The 20223-nt window shown below is 32.8% G+C and overlaps 1 protein-coding gene across 1 annotated transcript in view; it reads right to left on the bottom strand.

Annotated features, from left to right (window-relative positions):
* Positions 1 to 4755: 4755 nt before the first annotated feature.
* NMBR (neuromedin B receptor) overlaps positions 4756 to 20223 on the bottom strand; it is a 30592-nt gene continuing 15124 nt past the window's right edge. The window contains exons 3-4 of the mRNA XM_003769506.3: positions 12255 to 12603; positions 4756 to 7363 (exon numbers count right to left, since the gene is read on the bottom strand). Of these exons, the coding sequence (XP_003769554.2) occupies positions 6962 to 7363; positions 12255 to 12603 (751 nt within the window). The 3' untranslated portion in view covers positions 4756 to 6961. The remainder of the gene's footprint in view (positions 7364 to 12254; positions 12604 to 20223) is intronic.

The raw sequence follows: 20223 nt of genomic DNA, 5'->3' as shown, positions 1-20223 counted from the left end.
TTTAAGATTTAATAATGATACTAAAGGGACATGTCTTTTTTATATATAAAGCTCTACTTTTAGTTCACTATTACTTGTTAATAAGTATAAATAATAAGTATAAAAGTATGAAATGGGCAGTGTTGAGAGATGTCATTCATTTCACAGATTTAGAGCTAATAATGACTTAGCCTAAATATTGAATAAGAGAGGCCATATGGTGTAGTAATTAGAGCCCTGGAATGGCATGAGCAAGACTTAGTTTGAATCCTGCCTCAGACTTTATTACTATATAGGGTATAGGTAAGTCAATTGACCTTACAGAATCTTAGTTTACTCTTCTGTAAAAATGAATGAAAATATTGCACTCATTCTCTAAATCTGTCATTTGGGAATACCATTAATAAAACACCTTTTTAGATCAGTGCAAATGTTATGGCTATGTTTATATAAATGTTCTAATATGTCTTTTAAAGTAAAAGTCATCTAAATTTAAATAATGAAGTGATTTTTTTATTCAGATATTTATCATTGTTTATGCAATGTAGTAAAATCTTAGAGGTCAAGATTATGCCCAGCCAGAGAGTACATGTAAAACGGGGGGAGGAGAGGACAGAGGGTGGAATCCATTGGTTTTTTTCTGATAGTGATAAAACCTCAGAACTTTTATTTCAAAATTCCAAACCCATTTATCTCTCCTTGGATTAACCACAAGTATCTCATCTATGAGTTTAAAGCACATATTCACATAAATCCACTCAGTTCCCAGAAATCCAGTGGTAATGAGTTAGGCCTCCAGAACTAGAATTGTGTTATGCTAAGAAGTGCAATTCTGAAGACAATGTACTCCCACAATATTTTTAATGCTTAAAACATAAAGCTACAATGACTTATTTGCATGCAATCATTTTACATATTCATAAAATCTGCTAAGAAAAATGGCTAAATTATTTCAAGAGATAAATTCCAAGTAAACACTTAAAGCAGAAGAGATTGAATGCTAAATTCCATGATAGTGCTAGGCATGCAAGCAGAAGCTAACTCGAAGTATAGAAGCAGTTGCATTCTTTTCTTAGAGAATATTACCTACTATAGATCTAAGTTTTACTCAATCAAGTCAATTGTGTTTGAAAATAAGGAGTTCAATTTTTTAATTCCCCTTCAAAGCACACTAGTTTAATGTTATTGAATTTTGTTATTTTCTTCTTTATTAACAATACATTCCATTAATCAAGTTGTTGTTTTTTAAATACATCTTGTTGTCATTGTTATTTTTTTTGTTTGTTTTCTCCTGTAAGACTGGGATTTGGTTGAATAAACAAATAAATTCAATGCCTTTAAGTGAAAACTATAAATCACATTCATAGACTTTAGTTTTAATCCATCAGTTAAGAGCTTTAAGTGTATAAAAGTCCTTGAAATTGCAATGATATTACACAGGAATCATGTTCCAATAGTTTGAATTAGCTGAGGAAATGTGTTTGTAAAGGTGGTCTATAAAATATCAGGTTAAGTCAAAAGCCAGAGTTATGCCTAAGCTTTAAGGAAGTATGATGTTTCAAGGAAACTCTTAAAGATGGGGAAGGAAATGCTTCAACTTTGTCCAATTATTGTCTTTTGGATGTATTCTGGTTCTGACTCTGCAACCAATTCAAAAACTTGGAACCAGTTGAGATCTACTCACATGCCAATGACAATAAAATATCATGTAGATATTTCATCAGTTGTACAAAAGTCCATGTTCAGAAAAAGGGTCCTGGTAAGTCCACTCCCCTTAAACTTGAACAGCAAATTTAGAACAATCCAGAGAACAAAATCAAACAATTTACATCAACACATAAATCACTGTTAAAACCATAATGAATCAAAAAAACAAAAACAAAAACCACAAATGAATCACAAAATACTTCTAAGGAGACTCAGACAGTCAAGTGTTTAGCAGAACTTCAATTATGATATTGGTGAACATTTTTCTCAGTAATAAAGTAACATAGCCTTCAAACATGAAATAAACTCAGAAATAATGATTCTGGGACATTACAGATTCTGAGATGGAAGATAAACAATATGTTATTGTCTGTATTTAATTCATATTGAATTAATATCAGTTCTGATTCTGATCAATTCTTGCCTAGATTACCAAAGATTATCAAATTTTAACCATAGAAATTTCAAATTTATTCCAATATACCTGAATCCTAATTCTTATGAATTTTAAAGCTATGATTTCTTACAAAAATAATAGCTAGCATTCATTAGTACTTTAAAGTTTGCAAAGTTCTTTAAAATTATTCCATTTTATCCTCACACCCATGAGAAATAGATGCTATTATAAGTCTCATTATACAGAAGAAGACCTTGAGTCAGGCAAAAAGACTTGGATAGGGTCACAAAGCTAGTGTCTGACGTGACCTCAGGTGTTCCTAACTACTATTTGGTGACGTATGCACTGTGTCACTTACTGGCTAATTAAAGGATTTATGTTGAATCTGAAAAGGTCTTTAAATTGTAACATTCAAAAAAAGTTATGTTTTTCATTATGTTAAGCTATCTCTTCTTGTGAGGAACACTTTAAGCTGTGGGCCCACCCAAAAATTCTCTGTAGTGGATTTTTATTTTGACATATATCATTTCTGTTTTACTACCATCCATCTAGACAATTATCTGTGCAATTCTCTAGCTTTTGTGATGATTTATTTTTCTCATTACTCTATATGGGCTTGGAGTCAAGAAAGCAAGTTCAAATCTATTGTGAAATCTTGGGTAAGTCATCTAATTTTTATTTGACTTAGTTTCCTTAATTGTAAAATGAGAAATGATATCATCTACCACCTAGGATATTTGTGAGGATCAAATAAGATATTGGCAAAATATTTAGCATAGTGCCAATCACATAATAGACACCATAAATTATTATTATTATTAATATTATTATTCCTCGTTGCAAATGAAAACAGATTTATGAATTAGAGGGTTCAAAAAGATGTAAATGATTTGACTATCAATAAGATCTTCATTTAATAGTTGCTTTGGAGGTTTTTCACTTCCCAGCCTTGTCAGTCAACAAGCATTTAAGTATTTACTATGTACCAAGCACTGCTAAACACAAAAAATATAAGGCCACATGGCCAGAAAGAAAGCATTGTCTCATAACTTCCAGTATAATAAACATAAGCTACAAGTAGAAGTACTTATACTTTTGATGTATTCCCATTCTCCAAGGGCAAATGAATTGGCTCTCTCTCCATATCTGTCTATGGGAGAGAAGCACAATATGTCATTTCTACAATTGGTATGGCATGGAAAAGAACCTAGTGGCAAATGTACTATCAAAATAACATTCAAATCTATAGCACACTTCAAAACATATTCCAAAACAATTTCTTTAGTTCTATCTCTTGACAAAAAGGCAGCTTTATATAGGATATGCTTCTATTCCCTTACATATTTTCCCCATTTATTTACACAGGTTTTGTTTCTATGATACTTTTATGTGGATGAATTCTATGAACTTATTCTCATTTTTTTGTCTTTAAAACTAAGATCAAGAAAAAATAGAGTGTCTGGAGGACAGATATAAATTTTCCCTAAAATATTCCATGAAATCCAAAAATTATCAAACTTTTAGATCTCAATTTAATATTAAACTGCTCTTTTAAGCACAAGTAATTTTTTTTTCTGTTTTAATGTTTTCAAACAAAATCTCAAGTGCCAAATATATCTTTTACAATATAAAAAATTTTCATTTACCTGTATTTTTTAAAAGGGAAAACTATAGGAAATTAATGGAAAAATCACATTATCCCATAAAAGGAAGCCTTTATGCCTTTAGGAAGAGTATAATCAAGGTTACAGCCCAGTTCTATATCACAAAACTTGATTCATTATTTTTCTTCAAAATCCTCAAAACACAGTCAATTCTCAGCTTTAAATATACTGAAAACAAACATACCAACAAAGAAACAAACTGAAAAGACATATCAATAATTGAATAGACTGAAAGACAAGCAAGTGCAAAAGGAGAAATATGTAATTTTAATATTAGCCAGGTTTTTCGATACTGTTAAAGAAACATAAATCTATAATGCTGCTCTTATTAAATCAGAACTATTGATAACTAACAATGGTGAATATGCCAAATATATTATTAATACTTAACATGAACTTAATAAGCAAGTTGTCTTATTAAGTAGATTCTTTCTATCTTTTTCAAAATTTAACATTGACTAGCTGTCATATTAAATATGAAAAATTATTCAGATATTTTTAAATTAACAGGATTTTGGATATAAGCCATAACATATGTGAATTGAATGATGTGAATTTGGAAGAGAAAGGAGGTTATGTAAAGTCAACAGATGGCTATAAAATGAAGATGTTGTCAAGAAGCAAGACTTAATTTTCACATCATAGCTTAAAATACTGGAATGAAAAATTCTTTAGTAAGAATGAAGGACATTTAATGAGGACTGAGAAAACTATATGTGACCAGAAGCTTGCGGGTCTGATCAAGCAAGTTTGAAAATGAAAAATGAAAGAGGGAAAGGAAAAATACCTCAGATAAATTATAAACTTTTTCCTATAGGGAATATAAAATATAATTAAAAAAAAAAAGAGGGATTTGTTTAACAAAGTTGAGATTTTCTATTTTTCTTAGAAGAAAATAATCATTAAGAAGGACAGAAAAAGATGATATTTTTAAATGTTTGTTTAACAACACAATAAACAATAAATAAAATATATTGAAATTTCAACATATAAATGATAAATATTCTCATCTGTATTGTTGAACCTTGTTGGGAAAGAAGTCAAGACAGTAATATGTCAATTTCAGGGACAATTTCATTTTTGTCTTTGTATTCCAGTGCTTAGGAAAGTGTTTTTTATGTAGCAGCCACTTAATTAATAATTTTTGGATTGAATTTTTTAAACAACAGAACCAATTTAAAAGGCAGTAGAGCAGGATTGTTGTTCAAAGTTTATATCTATCTAAATTGACAAGGAGTTACAATATGGTAGCAAATATTTAGATAACAATATAAGAAAAGAAAAAAAGTATTTCATGGAAATATAATCTAGACCACCTTGACACTGAAGAACATGTTTGGTAAATTATTGATATATACCACAGAACTGGTATAACAGTCAAAAATAGTAGTGATAAGGAATTTAAACTACAAAGATATCTGCCAAAAATATGATTCCACAAAAACACATTATGAAATGCATCCTTCTACATAACAATTTTAGTTCCCACAAAGTAAAAGACTTTATTGAAATGTTATTCTGGAATTAATTCTGACTAATGAACAATTGACTGGTCAAAAGAGAAATTTCAGGCATCTGAAGAGGAAAAAAAAGCACTTAACCTTAAGAATTTATGGTGATCAAAAAAGGAAATAATATACATAGCAGACATCTCTAATTCTGTAGTTTTGTAGTGGCTTTTTTGAACTCAAGTGTAGGTGCATATATATATACACACACAAACAGATATATATACATATATACATATATATATACACACAAGACAAAACTAAAATCTATTAGTGAAAATTATAAATAGCAAGATTTCAGCTCAATATAAGGAAGAACTTACAATTAGAATTATATCAATATCAAATACTTTGTGAGATAGTTTAGTTCCTCACTTGAAATGTTTGAATGAGATAAAAGTCAATAGCATTTCATCTGATTTCTAGAGCCACTGGGTGTTACCATTTGCCCTACAACCTTTAGTATTGTCATCTTTACTACCTAAATAATATAACTCACTTCTATGATATGTCATTTCAAAATAGCAATGGTTTAAAATGGGTTGACTCAAAGGCAAGGTTTTCTGATTCATAATTGCAGACTGGATCATTTAATTAAAACTAGATCTGTTCCTAAATTGAGGGGGAAAATGATGGCAATTCCCACAGCATATTGTGAGATAATATGGTATTGTGGACAGCATTCTCAATATGGAAGGAGAAAGCTTAAGTTTTAAATCTTTATCTGACCTTGTATAAAGTCATTTAGTCTCTCTGGGTCTCAGAAATTGTACTAGATGGCCTCTAAAATCCTTTCTACCTCTAAATCTAGGATCCTATGAGATGTGAATCATAAAATGAATTAGATTTTTTAAATCTTTCTTGTTGCTGTTGTTATTGTTGTTGTTCAGAAAGTGACATGAATTGCAGAGCCCCCGTAACTATAGTTGTAAGAGAACAAAGTATATTGATTTGATCATACCCGTGGGGAAAAATCATCACCAAACAATTCTATTGTTTAGGATAAATGGTTCTAACCATTATGTTATTACATTGTTTAATGGATTGTTATTGTTGTTCACTGTGTTTAAAAAAACCTCATCATATCATCTTAGAAGTTGACATTCTAAAGTTCAGGGACCTGTCTTATGCTGACACATTCACTGAATTTTCAATAGCTATTAGCACGATTTAGAAGTTGGTTCCAAATTTTGAAATAACTTTCATTTTGTATATATAGGCACCATTTGAAGAAAAAGGTCACAAAGTAAACATCTGTAAATGTAGCCTCTGCTAAAAATGGCAAGTCTCTGAAAAAAAAATCTCAGTATCATACAACCTCTATGGAATATCTTAAGCAATATAGAAATTCATGTCACATTTCTAAGAAAAATATTCTGCAGTCAGTTGTAACAATAGCTTAAATCCTATGGTTTGTAATTTGTAATATATTAAGCTAGGGCATTCTTTGTGTGGGGAGCACAGAAGATGTTTTAGACTGCTTTTCAGTCTTTATGGGGGCAATCCATGTGTTGAATGTAATTAAAGGACTCATTCAAAAGAAAATACTTGTCTTGTTTGTCTTGCCTTTTCTGAGTCAACAGTGATCCTCTAATGAACTAGCTGAAAGAACATAGGAAGAAGGAATGAATTGTTTAGTTCTGCTCAGCTCAGCAAAGATATAGAAAGAGTGGGTTCTTTCAAGATAGTGAATCAAATGACTGGAATCACAGATTCATTTCCTGCTTCATGCTGTGCCCATTCAGGAAGGCAGAATTGGTCACTGTGTTCTTAGCATTGCTTTTCAGAGAAGTCATTCGCACAGCAGAGGAGCTAAGCAGGTAGCTGGTAGATCTCTCTTGGTAAGCCCTCCTCCCACAACAAAGCTGACTATTGAAGTGTCTCCTGAAGGTCTCGCTGAGCAGGTAAAGAGCAAATGGATTGACACAAGAGTTGCAGAAACTCAACACCCGGGCCACTAAGGTGATGATCATGTGGCCAAGGGATGGATCAATCTCTTTGTAGTTAAAAGATCGATACATGTAGAGCACATGATTTGGAAACCAACAGAGCACAAAGCAGCCTACAAAGACCAGGACAATTTTAGCCAGGCGTTTTCGTGTTTCCATCTGAAAATAGAACAGAAATAATCATCCAGATGAACAGAATCAAATCTTCAGTATCTAACCTAACAATCATTGAAATGAGTGAGGTAGACCTCAATATGACAATGCATCCCAATTACAACCACCAAACAATAATTTCTTTTCATCAAAGTGGTGCCTGACATTGCTGTGGAATCTCTTAGTTTAATAACATTCAGCATTGTCTTTACCACTTATATTTGACAGTTTACATACACTGAGAGGGTAAATCACAAGTAAATGCCTAAGCCTTTAGATTTCCAACCCACAATCTTTCAAAACTCCCTTGTGTTTAACTATTTTTCTTTTTTTTGAGCCTTCAACTATTAGCACAAATTATCTCTGTTTATGTTAAATCTACCCAATTAATGAGACATGAAAACAAACCAAACTTGGGCATTTTTTAGATTCAATAATAGTTTGAATAGAAAAAAAATAGAAGAGGCTTTTAAAATAGGAATGATTTTAACCCCTTTTTTTTTAACCCTTTCCCTTCCAAGCAGACCTCTAATAATACTGACCCCTTAAGAGTTTCAAAGCTCTTTCCTCTCAAGAACTTTTGAAATGAAAGCATTATTTCTCTATTTTAGAGATAAGAAATCTGAATCTCAAAGAGTTTAAGTAATTTGCCTATGGTTACATGTCATGATGTAGTTCAAAGAATGCTGAATTTAGGGCCACAGAACAAGAGGACAAATCCAGGTTCCACCACTCCATGCCTCAGTGACTAGGTAATTCCCCAATAATCTTTCTGGGTCTCCTCATAGGCAAAATGAAGGTGCTGAACTAAATGATCTCTAAAGTCTCTTCTAGTATTAAGTCTATGATCTATGATCTCTTTATTTGAAGTCTACCTTGCTTCCCACAAATAGCTACATAGACATTGTATGTATATAGATAGATAGACATATGTGTGTCTCTGTGTGTGTTTGACCTGTGAAAATTGTAAAGTATCCCACAAGTTTATTTTTTTAATCTTAAGAACTCAAAATGATCTTCCTTTCATTTTTTCTGTAATATGCATTTTGAAGGTAATTAATTACTTTGTGTAAAGTCTCCTATGTTGGGGCAGGGAGCAGGGGAGGGGCAGAGATTGATTGCTTCTTTTGTTTTACTTCTAAATCATTTTCTACCACCAAGTTTCTGACACATATTTAACATAATTGCTATGTAGCAAATTGAAAAAAAGTTGCTAGTACCAAGATTTTCCCTTGAGTTACTAGTGGAATATGTTCAGATCTGTGATTTTATTGGTGTAGGGAAATCCAGGGATGATATTCCTCTTTACATATTGGCAACTATTCCTTACATTTTCTTAGAGAGTTATCTATAGCACTGAAAGCACTGTGTGACTTATCCACAACCAATCTTTGTCAGAAGGAGTATTTGAATACACTGTCCTGACTCCAAGACCAGTTTACTCTATTCAATATCATGTTTCCTTCCAGCTGAAGATGCCAATTTTAAAATTGTGCATCTGTTGTTTATTTCGATAACAAATTACACCAAAATTTGGAGACATCAGCACTTTTGATCCAAGTAAATATTCCAAAATTACCAACTCTGTCTCATGAATCTTTTGCTCAGAAATTACTATTTGAATTTCAACCCCTATCTCTCTGACCTCTTTTATTTAATATTTGATGGTATAGTTATTAGAACTATCTGGTAATTCTGCTTAGACCAAAAAAAAGAAAAAAAGAAAAGAAAGAAAGAAAGAAAAAGCTCTTATACCATCCACTCCAGTCATATCTAACATGTCATTCAAAATGACAAAGAACTTCATGAGTTCTGGATGGACACCACTGTTCCTGATGGTGGAGTGATGCTTAACATTCATTCCACACTACTTGTCTGGAAGAGTACTCAAGATCTGTCACATGTAAAACTTACTTTCTCCCAAGAGGTCTAACAATCTAACAGAGAAGAAGAAAACAGGGAAACCTGCATACTCATATTTCTTGCTCCAATCTAAACAAATCCATTTGGCTTGGAATGATTTAGCAACTGATAATTTGGGTTTTTAAATTTTTTGATGAGTCATTTTCAGAAATAAAAAAGTTTGCTGCCTTAAAAAAAATCCCTTAACTTTAGGATAATGTACAAATGCCCTCCCCTCCCATACTACTCTGTCCTTCCCTTGTATTTTCATTGTCTACAAAATAAAGTAATAATATAGAATAATAAAAGGGGAATTAACCTATAGAACTGATCGAGTTGAATACTCTAATTTGTTGATGGGTAATTAACATCAGTATCTTATCTTCCCAGGTATATTGTAATATCCTTTGGAAAGAAATCATGCCTCCAATTTCTTTGTATTTCTCATACAATGCCTTGACCCATAGTAGACTCTCAGGAAAAATTTTCTTACTTGTTAGCTGATTTGGTTGGCAAATACACATTCAATGACTTTGACACAACTAGTTGTATATCTACCTGGGCACCAAAAAGAAGAATTGCCTAAATTAGGAAAGAAGTTCCATAAACAAGGGTTCTCCATATAGAATACCCTACTTGGAGGATATACAATTTGAAATCAATGAGTTGTGAGTTTTGTTGGCAAGAATTTGCAAACTGCTCATCTAACTTGTCATTGTATAAAAGGGACAAGTTCTTCTACTGGGCAAACATAAGGCAAAAAAAAAAAAAGACAATATAGTAAAGAAGAAAGAGTATAGGGTTTGAGTCTTAGCTGCAACACTAGAAATATGACTCTAGGCAAGTCAGTTAAACATATTCTGTCTTAGTCTCCTCTTTAAAGTGAAAATAACAATATTTGTATTGCTCACATCAAAGTTATTATTTTAAAAATCATAATAATGTTATTTAGGATAATAGAGTAAAAAATTAATTAATGATAGTTTTCCCTTTATGCCAGATCTGGTTGGAAAAATATAATTCAAATGAATACTTTGTTTATATAGTACCAAATATCCATATGTTGAAAAGCATTATGTGATTGTATGAAATAAAATATTCATTTTCAATCAGAAAAGTAGTATCATTGAGACCCAACATTAAAAAAAAAGGTTATGATCAAAACCCTTACTTGAAAAACCAAATTTGGATGATAACTAAATTTTAGTAGTAGGATGCTAAGATTCTTATAAGGTACTAAGACAGTGGAATTGATAGAAACAATAATTATCTAATTTAGCATGGTTCAGTATGATTGATCTGATCCTACAAGGAGATGTTATGGGCCAAACCTTGAAACAAGGTACTAAGTGGAATTGAGGAGACAATGTTTAAATCTAGTTTAGAAATGATTTAATCCTACAACAAATAATGGCTTCCCAGTGATATAATGATTGGTGTGTCAGCATATAAGCTAGAAGCAATTAAGGCCAAACACACAAACCCACTCTCGGAGGAGGAGACAGATGCATTCCATTTTCCACTCTTGTGCTGGCTGGAGAAATTCAGAGAGAGCTAGTGGCAGAAGCTGGAAGAGACAAAGGACTAGTGGGCAAGAGCTCTTGGAACCAAAGAGAGAGATAGGCCTCTAAAAAAGCTAACCGGGCCCAAGGAAGGAGACAATACTTGAAAGAGAAAATAAAGGATTTGGACTTTAACTCCTGGCATCATTTGAGGTGATTACTCAGAACTGAAACTAAGGCTGCTCCCAGAAGCCCCCCAAGAAACCTGCTCCAAGAGAACATTATACTTTAGAGAAGAACATTACATTAGTACCCATATCCCCATCCATATTTCCTTTCATTTATTTGTATTTAATTCAAAGGAATTTATAAAACATTATCTCAGAATCTAAATTAATTTAATTCTTCTCTCCACAAGGGACAGAGATAATTTGTCCAAAACTATGGAAAATAATAGAGAATTTCTCTCTCCAGGTTTATACACAAGGATGCCTTTCCCTGATCTCTGATAGTTGTATTTTGATTACCCCCTTTTTTTAATGAAAAAAATCAATATGATTAGTTCCTATTGGTAATGCTCTTAATGATGAAGTGATTTGGATTTTAAAATTTTTTACTATGGGAATTTAGAGCCAACTCTAAGCAAAATTGTGTACTGGTCAAAGTTCAACTTCAGCCCCTTTCCACCTCCTGGCACTCACTTCTCCTTGGTGTTCTGCATTTTCAAATTACCTTCAGGCTGCTTAGCAACTGGCATAGTATCATCAGATTTATGTCTCCTTCCCCAGAAAATGTCCATCCTCTGAAATTAACTCTCTTGTTCCATTCCTTATTTTTCAACAAAACTCCAATTTCTTATCTGCATTTTAGTTAGCTGCTCTGAGGGAAAAGCAAAATAACTATGACTAACAATGTCATATCCCACTCCCTATTCACCAAGATGCTTACAATTTTTTAAAATACACTAACCTTGAGAAATTGATCTCTAATAGTAGAATTTAAAACCTTATGATAGTATTGTAAGCCACATAATGGCAGGGGTGGGGGGAGGGGAGGGAAGGGGGGAGGAAAGCGGTGTCCAGGTAAGACCTTCTAAGATCACTTTAAATTCCACCAGATTGTGTAAATATATATTCCATCTGTATATACCAGACTAGTCCTGACTACAAAGAAAGCTATAATGCTTTTCTTTTAATTCATTCTAATAATCAAATCCTTACATCTGAGTTGTGACTGAAATCTCTAATATATATATATATATATATATATATTCTATCCCTTTCTGCTCTCATCAGCCTTGGAATGTGAGCTCCATGAGAACAGAAAATCTATTTTTCTTTTTATATCTCTAGTGCTTAGCACAGTGATTTACAAATAGTAACTACTTAATAAATGATTTTTCATTTATTCATTGAATCACAGTTTCCTGAGCTTACTAGATAAAATGAAAAACAATTAGTGGTATAAAATACTTACTCCCACCCATTTCTTACCTGCTTTTTAGAATGTTCATTGTACTCTCCAGGTATGTTGTGTGCACTTTTGATTAATGTTTTTGCAATGTGATAATAATAAATACTTATGATGATAAGAGGTATAAGGAAATAGACCAAGAAAATCATCACTGAGTGGATCTTTGGATGTAATTCATTAGTTTGTGGGTATGGCATACATGCTATAAAGCTGCCATTATCCACACTACTGATATGGGTCACTTCAGAGAACACTGCTTCAGGAACTGCTAACAACACTGAAATTATCCATATGCCAATAGCTTTCATACAGGTCCACAGAACTGCCCCTGATGTCTGGATATCCATAGGATTCACAATGGCTTTATATCTAGAAAGAAAACAAATTTTTAATTTTATTTTTCAAGTTTCTTCTAACATATGTAAAAGAAGACAACAAAGACAATGCTCCACTATTTAGGCACAGATTGTCCAATTCATGAATTGTTTAGGTCTCTCATTATTCATTTTCCCATGACTATTTGTTAGTAAGGTAGGCTGGAGATTAGGTATAAATTACAAGTTTTAGATTTAGTTGTTAATTAAGCACACTGAATGGAGGAGCAGAATAGTACAGATGATCAAAAATTTCAGCTTTAAGAATTGTTAATATATAATAATTGTTCACATCTATATTACTTTAAAGTTTGTAAAATATTTTACATAAATAACTTAATCATCAAGAGATTCTATCATTACACCAATTCACATGATACCTATTCTTAAATCATTGTTACTGAATTCTGATGTATGAGAATATGACTACTGAGCTCAAAACTCCCCTAATTTCCACAGGGAAGAAAATTGTCTTTACCTCTTCCTGGAGATAGTCTCCTTTCTTAGCACCAATCTAAGTAATATTGCTCTTTTTCTGCCTTAATTTGCTATATTTACAATTTATGACCAGGGAGTGAGAAAGAGACAATTAAAGTTAAATGCTTCCTCTTGAGTGCATTATGGAACCAAAATAAATAATAGATATTAATAAAGGATTCATCACCTATTTAAGCAAATAAATAAGAAACTGAAAGCATACTTTGAGACCAAATAGTATAAATATAACATTGAAACTTAACTGTATTTTACAACTATTTGAAAACTATAGCTTAGAAAAATTTAGTAACATGTTCAAATTCTTGATGTAAAGGAAACTTGGAGTCAATTTCAGATACATTTTCTTCTCAGTTCCATATTATTAAGTGTAATCAAGACTCCACTTTCCACTGTTTTCTAAGATAGTGGTCTGAATTTTTTTTTTTTTTTTTTAATATTTTGCACTCCTATTAGTGGTTTTGGGGATTTTTTGCTTTTGTTTTTGCCAATATATTGACTCCTTTCCCAAATCAGTTGGGGAAATGGGGACTGTCAATGGCAGAAGCACAGATGCCACTAAAGGTATTTGGGTAGGTGTTAGGTTATAAGTGCCTGAGGGATTAGCAGCTTCAACAGCAGTGGGAAAGGAGTGAACTAGGAGAATATTGGGACTTAATGGTGAAGAATAAATAAATATCTTTGCTTAGACAAAAGCCTCAAGATAACTAGAGTGGAAAACCAATTCATGTTTCCACTCTCTGACTGGTTGATCACATATTAAGTCACAGGCTTCCCAGAAGATCCTAATTCCTATTTTGGAAACTACTGGTTTTACCAATGTACCTGATATATTAAAAATCATAGCATTTTAGATCTAAAATAATCCTTAAATTTTGTTCAGTCCATCGATAAGGTTTAGATTTAGGGAACCAAAACAAGATTAGGATTTCTGGTGGTCAGGGAGTTAAATGATAAGGTCTAGTGGCAAGTTAGGGGTTCAGGGAACCAATTGGAGAAGTTTGGCTCTCCTGCACCTCTTTGGGATTTGGTGCAAGGGTAGGGAGTTTTGGGGACTCCCTTCTGGTGGTGCAGAGGTTCTCTGTAAAGGAATTTATAGACCCAAAAACCTAGATTGATGAAAGAGGTTTATTATGGGCTTTGGAATTAAGAGTAGAAATCCTGACAGAGAGGCAAAAACTCTGGTTAGGGAAATAGATGAGGGTAAAGAGAGGGTGGCACTGGAAAGAATATTCCAGTGGACAGAGGCTCCTTGGCAGCCCAAGCATGGCATAGATGGCATGTTTGGAACCTCTGTAAAGAGAGGGTTTTAGTTTGGCTCTTTTATATTGAATATCTTAGTGGAAATTGGGACAGCTTAAGTTGGCTACAAGCTGGGGGTTGCTCTTGATGGGGCTGAGTACAGCTTGAGTTGAGTTGGAATTCTTCAGCTGAAGACTCAACCAGCCCCACCTATGTAAATCACTTTATCTGATTCCCTGGGGCAATCTCTCACTGAGGCAGAGTTGAAGGAGATTTTCTCCTTCAAGGATTTTTAGAGTTTTGAGGTCCCCTCTTCATTATCTTCTTTATTTGACAGACAATGATAGATTACCTAGTGATTCCAATTTCTAGTAAGTTTTTCCTTATAAAAGGCAGCAGTAAAAGATTTATTTCAGAAAATAATTCATGTCACTGCAATGCAAAAGTTACCAAAACCCAAAGGGTAACCCACAGTTACCCTTTGAACCCAATGATGCTATTATTGATAATACATCCTGGGGCCATTACATATTGTGCTTTGGGCGGACACAAATTCAATTGGAATAGAAGATAATGGGAAAGTTCATAGGAATCTTTGTCAGAACCACAGTTTAAACTTTTTAGACATGAAACAGAGAGCTAAAGCCAATGTGATGTTCTATGTAAGTATCATAATACAAAGTCAAAAATGTCAGAAGGCAAATCTAGAAACACACAATTTATCAGAGGCTCAATCCCAGGATGACAATGCAACCCTACTATATAAACTGGAGGGTTTTTACCTATTTACATTTTAGTTTAGTTTGTCTCTATGAGAGTGTTTTTTTTTTTTTTAAACTTAAATATAATACAGGAGCAGCTAGGTGATACAGTGGATAGAGCACCAGCCCTGAAGTCAAAAGGACCCACCTCAGACACTTAACACTTCCTAGCTGTGTGATGACCTTGGGCAAATCACTTAACCTCAATTGCCTCAGCAAAATAATAATAATAATAAAAATAAAAATTTAATCCTTCAAGCACTGATGAGAAAAGTACAAAAATAATGAGGGTCCCCAAACTAGTTTGCTACATGCAGAGAGCTATTTTCACCTGTACAAATAAACCCAGTAAAATAGTGCCAATTTTAACAAATGAGAAACAAAAAAACTGAAAAGGAAAATGGAAATGCAATCTATGTATTGAAACTTTAATAATCATTTCATTGAATCTCAACTGCCATCTTTGTTTGATACAACTACATCAAAACATCATCTCACTGAATTTACCTTCACATTCCCCTGTATTCAAACTTGTCATTTTCTATCTTTGATTATACATAAACCCCATGTTTCTGACTCCCATTGATCCTCTAAAATTCTGGGAAAGATCATAATAATTCTTTACTCTAGATATTGATGCACTGTCAGTCCTTTTGTGTTAGATTAAAGTACAAAACCTTTCAATAAATCTTTCAAAAAGAAAGAGCACATCAAGGCATTTTTAGCAATTTAAAAGTTTTTAAATATTGGAATTATAGCAAATATTAGGTTTTTTAAAATTCCTACGTGGCAGATTAATTGCCCACTTCCATTTTAGAAGAGGAAGTTTCAGCGTCCAAACAAATCACAATCAGATCTCCTAAAGTTAGGGTTCCACGAAACTAGATTTTATGTAGTTCCTCAGAGGATACTGAGAGAGAGATGGGACTAGTAATTTTATCTTGATTAGGAATTTAGGAGTGGGAAAACTCCTGTTAATGTTGATTGACACTTTCCTGAAACTTAGAATTCTAGAAAGTTGGCCAGGGGACTAAAAAAATCAGCAAGACAATTAAAAGCAGATCTTTCTGGCTTCAAGGCTAGCTCTATCCACCACATGAACATGTTTCTCCAAAACATTCCATTGTCCACTCCACCCCAATAGATAATACAAGAGTCATCAATCTGTGAATTCATTAGTGAGGAACTCTCCCAATCCACCCATAATTTTAAATTGTAATTTCTTGAGATCAGATACATTGCACCATACAGACATGCAAAAAGATAAATGCTCATTACACTATGGTAGTTATACAAAGGGGGAAAAAAATGTGTTTATTTAAAAGAATGGATGTCATTAGCTACACAAGATAGAGAATAGATGACTGTCCTTTTAGTATATACAGTTTCACCTGTCAGGTTCAATAAGGGAAGGAGACATTCCAGAAGCTAAATCTCCACCCCACCCCCCTTTATTTCTTTTCCTCTCTTTTTTCTTTGTTTTCTTTTCTTTCTCTTTTATATTTTTTTGCTTGCAATTGAGGATTTCTTTTTGTTTGTTTGGTTATTTTTGTTTTGTTTTGTTTTGTTTTGTTTTTGCAATTGAAGTAAGTTATATTCTCCCCAAATTTAGCTTCCAACAAATATTGAACCAGAGATTATCTTATGACACTAATATTCTCATTTTGTAGGTGAAGAAAATGAAATTCCGACATGATAAATGATTCCATCACTCCAAGATCAAATACAAAATAGTCTGATTGGCATTCAAAACTGTTAACAATTTGGCCTTTCCAGTCTTTTTACATTTTATTCCCTCCCAGATACAATGTAATATAGACATTGACTTCATGCTATCCTTTCCCAAGATTCTCCGTATCCAAACTCTGAGCATTTTCATTGACTGTTTTTTTATATCTAAAATGATTTCCTTTCTTGTTTTTCTTCCTAGTTTCCTTGAACTCCTTTAAGTATCAATTAAAAGTCCTACCTTTTATAAAAAGTTTTCCCATTCTTCCTATTAAGGTAGTGTCAACTATTGGTTTTCTTTAATTTTTCCTGCACACATTTTATTTGTACCTAGTTGATTACATACTATCTTCCCCATTAGATTGTCAACTCCTTTAGAGGGAAGACTATCTTTTGTCTTTCTTTGTATTCAGGACTTAGCATAGTGCCTGGCTTGCAACAAGAGCTAAAAAAATTTATTTGACTGTCTGATTTGAATAGCTAATGTTCCTAAACCCAAGTCAAACTCTTTATACCTTCCAGTTGTCTGAAGCCCACTCAGTTATAGGTTTGAACCCAAAATCACTAAGTGGTGGAAGAAACTTGGATTCTGGAGAGGGTCAAGTGCATAATTTAAGAATTGATTTCTAATTAGAAAAGAGGCCACCAGTCTGTCTGGAACAAATAATTCATAGTGCAGAACAGCATAAGCAATATTATTACAATTGTTGCTATTATTGTTTTTTAGGACGAAAAGGGAGTGGATTTCAGGATGGAGAGGGGGAACCTATTTTATTTTGGCTTGAAACTACCCTTATTTGAAGTCAGTTACCCATAAATTTACTTCAAATAAATCAAATATCTGCTCTCCCTAGCTTTGAAGAAAAAGCTCAAGCTAGGAATATGATATTCATTTTATATTTGGAGCACAGTGCTCATAGAAAATTTGCACTGGTAGGGATCCTGGATTTCATATAAACCATTCCCCAAACCTAATCTTTCAGATTAGGAAATAAACTCAGAAAGAACTCAGCACACATTGTAAAACCAACCACAACTGCTGATTCCTTTTTAGTGTCTTCTCTGCTTCCCCAATTAAAAAAAAAAATAAAGTAAACAAGGTCACTCAGCTAGTAAGACAGAAAGAATTAAGATTTGAACTCTAGTCTTCACATTTCCAAATTCTATATTCTTTCAGCTTTGACGGACTCTGAGCCTCACATTCCTCATCTGTAAAATAAGAATTATCATATGCCTTTTGTGATCAAATGACATAAAATTTATAAAGTATGTTTTCACCAGAGACCCTATAAACACACTCATTTCCATCATCAACATCATTATTTATTATAATCTCTAAAACTGAAATATTTAAGACTGATGCATGTGGCTCTTTATTATTCTTATTTAGATACCTGCCCCAACTTTAACATGAATCATCATTTAAATAGAAATGCCAAGTCATCTATGCAATGGGAAAACTCTCAATTTCAATCAATTGTCCAGTGCTCCATCCATTTTAATTTTCTGTTGTTGGGACTAGCTGTTTCCCCACAAAATGTCTGACATCAGTCTGACAGATACAATGAATCAATTTGTGTGTTAACTTCAGGAAGCTAATTGATTTAGGTTTTTCTTTAAATTTGATTAGTAGTTTTCAGAATTAGAGAAACACCTCCAAAAACTTCCCTCCCAAAGAAATGTTCATTGTGAAAGGAATTGCATTGGGATATTCCAACAAATTTCACTGGCATAAAAAATAGAGCCTTAAAACTGTCACATGTTGAGTGCAAAACATGGACTAAGCAAATAATTGGCTTCTGAAAGGTTATTTTTATTTACTAAAGGGAGTAGAACTGACAATCCCTGACAGTTATTTGGAATTGTTTGAATGGCTCATCTATGAAAATGTTCCTGAGGGCACTTCTGTACCTGAAAAATGCTTCATAGAAATAGTGATTCTAAAGAAAGAATTAGTTTTGAGTGAATTTCATGCCTATTGACTTTGATTACTGAAATTGGTTATATTTATTTATGAAGGCAAGAAATCAAAGATGCCATTTTTTTTACTTAAAGAATGTGAGATTCTTGAATGGTGCTATTCCTCACAGGGCAGTTCAATAAGCCAATGCTGATTTTTCTTTAAGTAATAATAGAGTTCATCAACTTACAACAAGATCTCAATCTTCAGATTTTTAGAAATATAAAATATCCTTTAATTTAAAATAAATATTCTGCTTTTGACTTGCCATATGATAATCTATATGTAAACACTTTTAGTTTTAATCTAATATTATATATTAAAATATTAATACATAGTAATGTCTTAAATAACAGTAAGAAACATTTTTATTTTATTTTTCTTCTCTTTCATAATCTTACAAAATAGACCTAAATAACCTCTGTTTTTAGGAGTTTCTCATAGGCTGCTGTACTGTCTCTGTATGTCAAATCCTCATTTATTTACCTGAACAACCAATTAGATTATGGTTAAATTTGAGCAAAGTGTGAAGCAGGCAAAAGCTGCCTTGATAACCCACTAGCCCTCACACTCAGCTCATCTCCTGTGTCCTAGGTATGCTATACCTAACCTGGAATCTACATGATATTTTTCTACTATCCACAAGTCATCACTGCCATGTTCTCATCCATTCAATAAAATCCCTTCCCATACAACATTCCCCTGTTTCTCATTCTAGGTATTCCATCTCCTTAGTGTTTCACAAGCTGCCTGTCACCCAAACCTGGAATCCACTCCCTTTTTACATCTGTCAATTAAAATCTCTAGTTTCCTTCAAAGCTTGGTTCAAATGTCACTTCCTACATATGACTTTCCCTAATCCTCCCAGATGCTACTACCTCCCCCCAAAAATTAATTTTAATTCTTTTTTAATGTGTTTTTTCTATATACTTTTATATCCCTATGTATTCTTTCTTGATATAATTCCTATAGAGCAAGGAATGTTTCATTTTAAAATTTTGTATCCTTAGATCTTCATACATTGTGGCTATTTAATAAATGCTTGTTGATAAAATTATTGATTGATTTAAAGAAGCAAATAAAGATATCATTTAACACTGGACCATTGCCATATGTAGTCAATATAATTGAGGGAAATCAAAGATTTCATATCTCTAAAAATATTACCATTAGCATCCTGTCATACCACCATCTGACTTTAAGTCCTCACTTTTGATAGTACAGGTTAGTAAGTTTGACATGGGCATTAGAGTTGAAATATTGAGACCATCTTTGCCTCAATTTTGACAAACTAAATAATATGTACAAATTTCAATACATATGAAAGACTTTGAATTCTACATCTCTTACAATTTTCTGCTTTGAAATCTCACAAGAGTTCTCTAATGTAAGGAATATACAACTTAGACTGGTAATAGCTTATACTTCA

This window comes from Sarcophilus harrisii, chromosome 4 (assembly GCF_902635505.1).
Source record: "Sarcophilus harrisii chromosome 4, mSarHar1.11, whole genome shotgun sequence".
NCBI lineage: Eukaryota > Metazoa > Chordata > Mammalia > Dasyuromorphia > Dasyuridae > Sarcophilus > Sarcophilus harrisii.
Note: the sequence above shows the minus strand (reverse complement) of the source record. Positions and strands in the feature narration are given on the sequence as shown.